This window comes from Falco peregrinus, chromosome 5 (assembly GCF_023634155.1).
Source record: "Falco peregrinus isolate bFalPer1 chromosome 5, bFalPer1.pri, whole genome shotgun sequence".
Lineage (NCBI taxonomy): Eukaryota > Metazoa > Chordata > Aves > Falconiformes > Falconidae > Falco > Falco peregrinus.
In genome coordinates, this window is record NC_073725.1 from 109505149 (window position 1) to 109517377 (window position 12229).

General features: G+C 40.0%; 1 protein-coding gene across 3 annotated transcripts in view; it reads left to right on the plus strand.

Moving 5' to 3' along the window:
- Positions 1-12229, plus strand: part of PRKCD (protein kinase C delta) — a 67852-nt gene that overhangs the window by 27177 nt on the left and 28446 nt on the right. For 2 of the 3 annotated variants that reach the window (XM_055803725.1, XM_055803727.1), the window contains exon 2: positions 9399-9533. In XM_055803725.1, coding sequence (XP_055659700.1) covers positions 9419-9533 — 115 coding nt within the window. In that variant the 5' untranslated portion in view covers positions 9399-9418. Of the gene's footprint in view, positions 1-4136; positions 4218-9398; positions 9534-12229 lie in introns of all 3 variants that reach the window. The other variant, XM_055803726.1, reaches the window with a different exon arrangement.

Sequence of the window (12229 nt, forward strand, 5' to 3'; positions counted from 1 at the left end):
AGTACCAGGAAATAGCAAGGAGGGGGAGCATCATGCTCAGCAAGGTAGATTCAGCCCGTTTTGCTGTCTAATGTCTGACTGAAGTGACTAAGTATGTTTGTGGCCCTCAGGGAGGGTAAAAATGGCTTCACAAATAACTCACACAGAACAACCCCAGTAACGTCAGATGCAGTCAGGAGGGAGGACTGGATCTATTCCTACAACTCAATACGCAGTTAATGAGCAAAACTTTGGATTTGCAACTCTTGTGTCCTTTTACTTTAAAAGCCTTGATCAAAATCATGCATCCATGAACTGAACTGTGTTTCCTCTGAGGAGGTTATCTGAGCAGCAGATTTCCAGCATATATGAATGATGATACAGTTCTCTCAGCTAATGAATATTCTAGCTTTCCAGATACTTGGAGGATTAAGTCATAGTGCTGGCAGTAGTATAAATTTCTGGCTTGGAGGCTTGTGCTCTTTGAGAGGCACTTAGCTTGCATAATCTGCTGATGTGTTCAAAAGTGCAATGTAAAATTATTCTCTAATGGGGAATGTTTTAGGAGGCATTTTTTGTATTTCTGTTGAATGCCAAGTTTCTCCATTTCCTTTTTTGCTTCTTCATTGTTCATATAGAGACGTTAACACAGTACATTTGAAATAAGACAAATTTCCAATTTCCTTTTTTTATTAAACTGTAATTAACATATGTCTTTATGGCATTTGGCTGTTAACAGCATTAGAGGGAAAGAACTTTTCCTCTTCAGTGGAAATAAAAACAAAACCAAAAACTCAGTCTTTTGAGGAGAAAGGATATATATTGTGTTGTAAAAGTTTAGCTGAAGTATTATGTTGTTTTCTGTTTGGTTGGAAAATATGTTGTTGGCATTTTGTGCTGTTCTTTTTGGGAAATACATCTCAATTTCCAGGAAACATATAATCGCACAGAGAATAAGCAGCTTTGTGTGTGTGATCATATATCAGAAAGAAAATCTCAAATGTTATACAGAATCCCAGAGGAAAGTGCCCAGCAGGAGTGAGGTGAAGTGTGGGCTTGCTTGGTATCTAACTCCTTGGTAAAGGATGCTAATGGAGTATGCCTGAATGTGGATCCCTGCCCACTTGATTATGGTCATACCTAAACAGATAATGTACAAAATACTGGATTTTCTTTGGCAGTTTTTCTCTGGTTTGGTAATCCTGAAAGCTGTGTGAGTAGCTCAGCTTTCCTAGTGTACTGGTTGTTCCAAAAATGTCTGTGAACTCTCTTGCAGAATCTTGTGCTTCCTTTGGAGAACTTGTATTCACATGATAAACTTGAAGTACAGTTTTGCAATTTAGTCATGCTGACTAAATACTGGCAAATTCCTTGAACGTTGTTGAGGAAGTGGGAGCTGAGGGCTAGTCGGGGGCTCAGACGTGCAGAAGGCATCCAGTGCTCTGTATAGTGACACAGAGCCAGAACTGGTGTATGGCTTGGCTCCAGGGTGTATTACCCCAGGCAAGAAGAGGTGTAGTTTCATCCCTTTCACCTAATATTTTTTTTCCTCTCACATAGAGGGGATTGTTATTAAATTGCGGAGGGGGGGCAGGAACCCCTACTTACTCCCCCATGTCAACAACAACAACAACAATAAAAAAGCTTCCTAATTAGTCTTAAAGCATGCATGCGTAGAGTAAAAACATGGTTTGCCTCCTATCTAGTATTTTGGACATGCTTCCATTTCATAATGTGATTTGATATTTAATGAATTGTTTACTCACCTAGAGCTTCATAAGGATCTGGCTAGCCAGCCCTATTTATTAATCCTTCCATGTTGTTGCAGTTGCTACTTAGCAAATTATATCAGCTTATGCTATTAGAAATAATGAACAAAGCCTCTGGGCTTCAGGCAGTGTTTCTTCTCTTGTATGTTTTTAAAGTCTGATGTTTGAGTTTGACATTAATGAAGAGGATTCATCTGTGCTTTTGTTTCAAACTTGATTTTGGTAATGGTGAAAAACAGTGTGCCTACAGTGCTTTTATATACTCTTTAGTCCTGTGCATTCAAAGAGGAAGGAGAACTCAAGAGCTTAAAAAAAAAAAAAAAAAAGTATTTAAATGGCTATTTCTTATGCACTTCTAAAGAAAAAGCAGCTGACAGTACTTCCCCCCTTTCCTCCCCAAGTAGTAGCTGTGGAATATCAAAGAAGCTAACTTTGTTGCTCCAAATGTTCTTTTTCCCTTTCCAAAAAAAGGACATTCAGTGTAATTTTTTTTTATCATGCAGCATATGCTGCGTAACAGCCTGTCTATTTCAGAGTCCAAAATTTCCTCAACTTACTGATCTTTTAGCGTAAAACCCAGATTTGTCTTCCGCGATGCTCTTGAAACAACTTTAAGAACAGTCAACTGTTGTTATTGAGCTAATCATATGTTATCGTATCCTCAAATAAAGTGGGCTGCATGTCTTCTGAAAAACCCATAAAATCAGGTCTGCCTGAGTTCTGGCTTGCCTGCTATCTGCATTCCCCTCAAGCTTCTCGGGAGGTTGCACTGCCAAGATGGAAAGAGATGGCCTGTTCAGGAAAAGGTTTCTGATGCTTGTATTTTGAAAAGTTTCTCATCATAATGATAGGGAAAGCATCAGTAATTTTGATTGAGAGTGATGGGGAAATGTCAACAATTTATACAGCAGCCATAAATTCAGGCAGTTTTGAGACTGCTGAGCATGCAAAAAAGGCATGGAAACTCGGAATTATCTGTGTTTCTGGCCGAGTGGGATGAAACCAAGGAACATCTCTTGCTACATGGCTTATCTAGATGGATTTTCTCCAGACTATTGCAACACAAACAGCAACAGATCTTATTATGTCATTGTTTCTGTTTCTAGCCTTGTCCTAACCCAACAAAAGCAGAAGTATCTGAAAGAAAATACTGGGTAGGGAAAGAAGGAAATGGTAACTACACTTTTTCCAAGTTAGGTTTGTAGGACTCTGTGAACGACTCTACATGTACTATTTAAAAAAAGACAAAGTAAACCCCTAAACTCACAATCATTTATACTAGAATTTAATGTATAGAAATGTCATTTTGAAATCATGAACTGGAAAAAAATTTCATTTGACAATAAATTTTAACAGCAAGTAAGTTGAATTGGGGTGCTAAATTTCTTGTCATCTTTTCTCACTTTTCATAGTCCTGTTGTGTAATTATTTAAAAGCAATTTATGAAGATAACACTGGTTTAGAAAATTTACCGCAGAAGTTGCAGGTGATTGGGCTGTTGGACTGTTTTAAAGATGCTCTTTTCACGCTTGACTTCCTGAAAATAACTGTTCTGTTAAGTATTACCTAATGAATATATTTTTCTTTCATAAGCATATAGTCCTGCAGTTGTAATATTAAGGTTTATTTTTACTTTGTTTGTGAAATCTTCTCCATAAAATAGCGTATGTTGCTGAGAAGCTTCATGTTTCTTATTACCATTCTTGGATTCTATACAGAGATGAATCAAATTAATAACTGGATTAAATTAAATTATTCATAGGAAATAGTTGCACATTAATGGCTAAACCTAAATGACAAATGGCTAAACCTAAATAAAAGTGAGAGTGACGCTGATGCAGGAGCAGTACTTTTGGAGAATTCTCCTTTTCCTGCAGGGACCTACATGCAATGCATGAGTCTAGCCCATTTTTTTTTTTTTTTTTAATTTTTTTTGACAACACTTTCAAACCCTCTGTGGATTTTAAGCTTTCCAGGCAGCACCTGCAGATAATGTTTCTTGCCATCTCTGGCAGCTGTGAGCATTGAGCATCGTGATGTGTAGCGATGTGCTGTTGGTTTTAAGTACGTTTTTCAGGCTTTAGCTGGGTAGCCATAGTGCAATAGTCAGTAGTGCCTAGGGCAGTCCAGCTGATAAAAAATGCTGTGGTGTATGTTCTTGATAAGGTTGATAACAGAAAATTATCATAAGCCTCTTCTAAACTTGACTTCATTTTTAGACTGACTTCTTCCTACAGAACATCAAATAGAGGCATGGGATTGCAACAGAACCTGCTAAAATTCTCTGTAGAGTTGTCAGTGTGCAGTGTTAGACAGTAGTTAGCGTCATTATTACTGCGGTCCAGTAAAATGTCCTGCAGCATAGGTATTGTTTCTTCTTTCTTGCAGATGGGATTATTTTGATCATCAGCTGAAAGAATACCTGTAAAGGGAGTTCTTCAAGAACCATAGCCAACCTGTCCACTTCGTGTGAGTTTTTCTGTAACATAAGCATGAAGCAGCATACTTGGGAACAATAAAAACACAACATGCACATGAGCAATTTAGATTGTGTTTAGATTAGAACAATGTGCACAGAAGGATGCTAATCACACTTCCAGTATTTCTACTTGCAGGATTTCTTGTATTATCGCCACAAAAGTAGCATAATCACCTTTGTAGGCCATATACAAAGAGGAAGGAAGTCCCTGTTCATGTCTGTGAAAGTGCTCTGGGGGCAATAAGTTGGGCAATAGTTTGTTGCTGTCTTTCTTGAATGCCTTGTCCATTGCCAGAATGGAGGACAGGAAACCCTCGTGTCAAAAAAGATACCTGCAAGTTGGAAATCATCTATATTTTTGCATCTTGAAAAAAATTTACGGCTGCATCTTTTAGGCAAGAACACCGATTGGTCAGCTGCATGTGGTGCTGGCTACCAGCGCTGGTGTTCCCCAAAGCATTTGTGTGGTCCTGGGAGCAGCTGCAGCAAGGAGCTAAGCAGAAAGCAGGCGCTGCATGCCAACCAGGGCATTTCTGTGAGACAGTGCCGAAAAGCTGTGAGCTGCGTGTGCAGCTTTATGTCCCTTTGCAAAATGTTTTACAGGCTACTACAAGGAAATCAGAGGCTCAAATCAGCAGGGGAGTTTTCTCGTTTGTATTTCTCTTGGCTATATCATCCTGTATCAGCGATGGAACAGTCTGTGCTCTGTTTGGGCCCGTTCATTTTTCAGTCTCTTCAGAGCTCTGTTGTTGGCCAGCGTCAGTGTTTCCTCCAGATGATCCACTGCTTTGATGTTACTTCCCGCTTTGTGTAAAAGTCACAACTGTGTCTTTGTTTCTGGATGGTGTTAGGGTGACTTGCCCTCACTGTTTGTAAGAAGGCAGAATTGCAGCTACAAAGGAACCCAGACAAGGAACACCTTGGTTGCAGCGTGAGCCCCCGACAGCTGCTGTGCGCTGTTGGAAGGAGAGAAACGACGGGATTTACTCTTTGTCCCTCGTATCTGTGTGAAGATTTTTAATCTAGTTGAATTTTGTGCTAGCAAATCTTGATAAAGTCCTCTTAGGAATGTTTAAGATTCTAATTTATTTTGAAGATTTCAAACACGTCCATGTGACATCTGATATTTGTTCATCCAGCAGATGTTGACAATGATGATGTGAATGAAGATGTTTCAATTTTCCCCTGCCTCTTGCTCCATGTGTATTATAGTTGATAGTAACACTGTTTATTTTCTTTCCGTATTAAATAGTCAAAAGCTCTAAATTTTGAAGCTTCATGGAAATTACTGTGGATTTTGCAGAATCTATCTCAGGTAGCATAGATCGTGGTTTTATCTTGCAACAGGGCAGATCGGGGATCCTTGACAAAAGAAATGTTGTGCTGGACAGCATCTGATGGTCAACTCTGAATCAGTGTGGCTATCACCACGTACTTCGTATAGAATAATGTTACTAGAAGATTTTTTCCCCTAGCTTTTTTTTAGATAACACATAACTTTGAAACTGTTTGAAATGCTGAACCTGTAATTTAGACTTGCAGGATTTTTGGAGTTCGTTTCTCAGTTTTTCCACCATTTGGTTTGGATAAAATCACACCCTTTAGGGAAAGCAGTTTGGCTTTAATACTTCATAGCAGCAATACAGATTGTATGAGTAGATTGTAAAATCGCCTGCAATTCTTAGCTGGTGTTTTATAGCAGTTTTAGTTCTTGACAGATACTGCTTTTAAAACTAGAGTCGGCACTCGTTTCATCGCTGCTGAAATAGTCGTGGACACCAGAGAGGGACTCGTCTGAAATGCAACAAGTAAAACATATGTGTTGCTTTCAGTGTTTTTACTTTTCAAATGTGACAAAATTTTGGATGGATGTATTAAGCAGGGATTTTGAGGCACTTTGTTGAATTAAATTAATCACTTTCATCAAGTTTCCCTGCCAAAACCAGTTTTAGTGGGGTATGGTTTTATTTACAGTAGTACAGCTGATTCTTGTCAGCTACCTCACTGTACCTCATAGCATAGACAAGGACTGGAAAATGTATCTGAGGAGCAAATCCAAACCCTCCTTTCTCAATTAACCTCCCTGCATGACAGAATAGTCTACAATGTATAGTGAGATTTTGCATGAAGCCATTTAAAATCTCTACTTCTGTGAAAAAAACATAATGTATAAGGGTAGAGAAACTTGGCGAGAACAGGTGGTTTGTTCTGTGAAGGTAAGCTGTTGAGTTTGTTGTGGGCTTTTTTTAAGCTATTAAATGGAAAGGCAAAAAGATATCTTCTGGTTTTCACAGTGACCTTGGACTAAGCATATTTGAACACCATCAGAAATTCTGGGATAATGGTGTTTTCTCCCAACTGTTTAATTGCTTCTGTGTAGCATTTCTGAGTGAGTGTTTGTGATTGCACTGAAGCCAAGTACAATGAAACTAAAACAAATAACCATATTTAAAACTAAGAAGCAGAGTTGAAAACGGGGCCTTCAAATGTATTTGGCCATCAGAAATGAGGAAGATTGTGGAATTATTCAAAATGCATATGCAGTGTACCTGTGTCTATTACATCTGTTAATTTGGAGTTAAAGTAGTAAATGCCAAAGCCTTGTGTTCTGTTTCAGGACTAACGTTGGCTTGAGTCAGATGCTGTGAGTGAAATCAGTGCAATTGTTAGTTTAGCTTTGTGCTTTCCAATTTTCTGTTAGTGTAGTCCCAGACTTACTGGAAATTGTGACTCCTAGCTGGGGCTGTTCCTTCCAGCCAGAATCATCCTGCAGTCCTGTGATTCTGTCAAATAAACTTTCCAGTGGGAGCTGCATGCTGAGTGACCCAGCTTGTTTCCACCTATGGCCTAATTGGGTCTTAAAGCTGTTTCCCCAGGGGTGACTGATGATGCAATCTGCTTTCTTTTACATCCGTATTGAGTACAGATGATATGTGATCTGGTGTTGGCAATTCATGTAGCTGGTCACTTGGCGGTAGTTCTGAATGTAGTGAGCAAAAGGTCTCTTTGGCAGCTAAAATACATTCCCTATTAAAACTCTTGATGAACGTTGCATTTACGTTGCGTTTGTGAAAGTGAGGTATCTGATGGTATTTGTTAATTTTTACAAAAGCTGTCTCTTTTTCTGTCTTTGGGAGGTCATCCTAATTTCCAGCCTCATCATACGGTGCTCCAAGCTGCAATACCCAGTGGATTAATGGGGGAGGGCTGTTACTTTATCGTGAGCCTGGGTGACCATCTGTGCGAATGTGAATTATAGTCGTGGCTTTCAGTTCTTCACTGGGATAGGCAGTGGTGCCAAGTAATCCTAAACCTGCTTTCTGACTTTGTCTTACCATACAGAAAAGAAGGTAGGGGAACAGTCAGTTAATAAAAACTAGCTCAATAAATGTTAGAGTCATAAAATTTTTCTAGGTCTCCACGCAGGGAGATTGCGTGATGTGCAAATAATGGTGTCAGGAGCCATATGCTGTCTTGCTGCAAAGACTGATTTCACAGACTTTTATCCAAATGGCTGCTCTGGGCCTTAAGAGGTGTAACAGGAATGTTAATTGCTTCTCAGGTCGATGTCTTTACATTAAAAAAAATGCAAGCATATGCAGGTTTGCTTGAAGTGTTCTTCCTAGTGCTGCTTGACTGAGCTGGTTAACAATCCACAGTCAAAATGCCATCTCAGCCCCGTTTCAATTCTTTATTGTTTTTCATCATCTCTTCCTGTTACTTTAACTCTTTTCTCCTGCTCCCTCCTTCCCTGCATCCCTCATTCTCTGATTGCACTAGCATTCCCTTGTTTTCTCTTACCCTTCGAATAAGTAATTTTTGCATCGCAAAACAATATTGACATAAAAGCTACGGGACTGATTAGCTCCATTGCTGAAGGTGCTGCGAACTGTAAACAGAAATCTGCTCTAAGTTCAGGAGCTCTTAAGAATGAGGGAAGACTGTAGTGAAACATCACTTTGCTGACTTAGAAATTACAGCTGTGTTGGATTCTTGCAATTCCTGATGGTTTAGGCCAGGTGACACAGTAGCGCTGGAGTTTTTTCTACCTCTCCCTCTTCCCTTTGCCTGGTACGTGCAGGTGTGGAGACTCACAGTTTGAACCACGAGCTCTGCGATGCTTCTAGGATTAGTACACTGCCACCTGAAAGCAGTGCTGGAGTAGCATGTGTTATCATACTTGTTTCAGTTTGGTGGTGGGATTTGGAACACACATTGTTTTCCATGTTAAGTATGAAAAATAAAATGCACTCGATTTATCCAGTGAATTCTCTAGGTTTCAGAAATTTCTCTAAGTGTGCATTTATCTAAGTGAGGAACTAAGTGTAAACTCGTGTGTGGACCAATTACTCAGGTTGTTAATGTTGATCCAAGTGCTCATATGCAGTGCAATTACTTGAACATGCTTGAGGGTTGGTTCCTCTTACTGTACATCTAGTAGTGGGTTTTGCTGCGGTGTCCAGAAATGGTATGTTGGTTCAGTAGTTTCTCAGATAATATTTAAAAATAAAACTAACCAAAATCGTTCCTTTTATCATTTGATTACTTATTAAGACACCTAGAATTCTGTTGGGGATTTTTTGAGGCTGAGAAGCAATTAAAGAGGAAAATAATGTATACCCAAAGAGCAACAGAATACTGTGAACTTAAAATGATGAATTTTGCTTCTAGTTCTCCCTCCTTGCATTGCAAGAAATACTGGGAAAGGAACATGTGGAAAAGACAACACTTTTCTTCCTCCCTTTTTTTCCCCGACGCACCCTTCATTTAAGGTGTGAGGGGGAAAAACTGTTTAAAAAAAAATATCTCTGTTAGTTTGTGAACTACTTATTTGATAAGAATGCCTGTATACTTCTGTGTTAATGAATAGGGCCCCTGTGTTTCAAAATTGAGCAAGATGGAAGTTAAAAGCATCACTGCTACTTACTTTTAAGAGGATATGGTTAAAAGGGTGTCTTAGATTCAGTCTTTGATTGTACGTGTCACCTTTTTTGTTTCAATATGTGCCAGTTTTACATCAGGCTTGTGGTCTCAAAGCCACATTCAAGACTTGCAAACTTTAGAGCCTGGGTTCTGTCAGCTATGATGGCTGCTGAGATGTGTATCGCTTTCTTACAAGTCCCAGACCAGGTCTTTTATTGTGTGATTTTTATTTACTTCTTTCCACTTAGGTCGTGCATCGTTGGGAGCAATGGCCCCCTTCTTACGGATCTCTTTCAACTCGTTTGAGCTGGGACCTATGCAGAATCATGGGGAACAACTGCAGCCTTTCTGTGCTATCAAGATGAAGGAAGCGTTGACTACAGGTGAGGTTACGAATGGTGATGCTTTTCTGAGTATGAGTAAGCTTTTGAGAAGTACTGCAGTCCTTAGTCTGCAAATGGTAGCGGGTCCTGCTGCTCCTGTCATGCCAAGCACTTCAGTGGGAGCTTTTCTTTTAGAACAGGAGAAATAATGGTGACTGTCTCTACCCCCGCCTTAAAACACAACTTCTTTATCAGCGCTTTCTTGTCTTGTGGCCAGAGCGCTCAGCACTTGATAGGTTGAAGTCTAAGCTTCTGGTTTCTCACTTCACCACCATCACAAAGCTATTCATGAAATACAGGGTGAAACAGCTGAAATGTCACTTTTTCATGGGTGAAGGCCAGTTGTGAATTCTGCATGACAAAGGTCGGTGTTAGAGCATTGTTCTCTGGTCCCAGCGACAGAACTGCTTGCAGAGGCTCTGCAGGGGAGAGGGTGGTGCAGCGGGGTGCCCTGAGAGCAATCTGAACCGCAGCAGGTTTGAGGGAACCATCCTCAAGCACAGAGTAATTAGTGAACTTTATGAGGACAGGTGATAATAACAAGTGTAGTTGTTGTTGTAGTAACTGAGGCGTTTTGGCAGAATTATTTGCTTGGAATGACTGCACCCAAGGTCTTGTTAACACCTCCCTGTTCAGCAGGCCCTCAGCCGTCAAAGACCACTACTTTACAGAAAATGGCCCGAAGGTTTATAACAATTTGTGACATTGAGCTGGAATATACCACTGCAGCCAAACAGGATGAGAGGGAGTTGCTGTGCTGGGTTAGACTGCCGCCCTCTAATCCTGCATCATGGCTCAATACTTCACAAAACATCGAAGAATGCAAGAAAGGGTGAATTTTCTTCTTCCTCACAACATGATTGGGCTTTCCCCTTATCACTGAACTAAAAGCTGCATTTAGACTTTAAACACCGGGTTGCAGTGCCCCTTCCAGAAAATGTTGTCATTAAGCAGATGGGTTAAGCTCCAAAGAAGCAGTTTCCTGGTCTGTTGGGAGAACCTCTGAAGAAATGGTGTTGAGAGTGTTGCAACTGCCAGAAAATGTGGAGAGGTGGAAGTGGTCTAAATAAATCCACTTTTTTTTTTTTTTCCTCAGTTGTCTGCTTTTGAAAACTAGAATTGTACATTGTACCAACATTTCTCCTCTTTGTTTGCATGTGTCTTTTTGAAGTACTAAAAAATGGGGGAGGAGCGTGCAGTGAACCTTGGAGCAGTGACGGATTGGGGTAATCAGGAAAACAAATTGATGCTTCTGTTATCAGGTTGACAAGATCTGGAATAACTTTTTGTTAGATTTGCATGCTGAAACATCATCAAGGAGAAGCTTATTGTACAGGGAGCCGTTTTGCTTAATGATAAGGCATTAAGCCAATCTGCAAACATCAAATGTTTTGAAGGCAGTAGCGTTAGTGGAGAAACAAAGGAGGCTCAAATCCAGGAGGGGTAAGAACAGTGCTCCTGCCTAAAGTCTGTTCTTTGCTGACTCTTGAGTATTCATGTGCAGGCAGGCAGTGTGATCCGTGACAAATCTTGATTAGTGTGGTTTTAATTACAAAAGCAGCATGGCAAGCTGGAAGTTGTTGCCAGACTTCTTTATATTTTACATGAGCTAAAAATGTGTATAGTAACTGATCAAAGAATATGTTAATTGGGACATCAGAATAGGGAGAGTCAGGCAAACAGACTGAAATAGTTCTCTCCCCCTCTAAGAATCCTACAAAGGGTATTACCAACTCTTCTATAAACTGCTGCTGTTTCTGCAAACCCTAAATTATTGTCAAAAGTTCTGCAGATAGGGGCAATTTCTCATAGTCCCAAGGATGCCTCCTGCAGCGTGTCTTTTTGATGAAAGGATCTGGCTTTAGCAACCCAAAAAATAGGATAGTGTAAAAGCCTTGCTGTGCAGACAGCCTACTTTTAATCCCCCTGCGCCTTTGCCTGTCCTAATAATCTCTAAATTCTGTTTCCTTTGAGCTTTCCCTATGTATTTTCACCACGATATTTCCAATTTTTTTCATAGTTAAGTATATCAAGTACAGGGCTCTGGGAGTAGGTTTGCACTAAGAACTTGTGTTTCCCTGTCTGCAGAATTTACCAAATTCGAGATAAAAGCTTTTGATCGAGTAGAGGAGGAATGTGCATGTTTGCTTTGAAATGGAGGAGGTCCTCAGGTGGCTGTTTCTGAGCATTTCAGGATGCCTTTTGGCAAGCAGGCTTAGGTTGGCTTGTCAAAGTTGTGATTTGTAATGCTGCTGCTGGCAGGCATTCCCTAATAAAGAAGTGCAAGGACACTGCTTGCTACTCCTGTTTGGATAGCTCAGCACAACTCAGTGGAGTGCATCAAGTTACTTATTAATGAATGAACGTAAACTTTGCCTTGAGTTTCCAGGAAGATTTTTAAATACTAAGTATTTATTTCTTCCTTTGTTGAAGTGAATGTCAATTCCGGTGCTAATTTTTGGAGACAGGCCACACTGCAGCTTCTTGGGGAAGGGTCCAAATATTTAATCTGCTTTGCTACTGCTTTGATATTATAAGAACATATTACACACTTAGGGGAAAAATGGATCATTCAGAGCTGGAGAGGCACTTATAAAGCACTTTTCTTGCAGCACGTGATCTTGAAAAATAGCAGAAATTTTGCAGAATATAGAAAATTATGTTCAGCTGCCTGAGCACAAAGAGGAAATAATTGG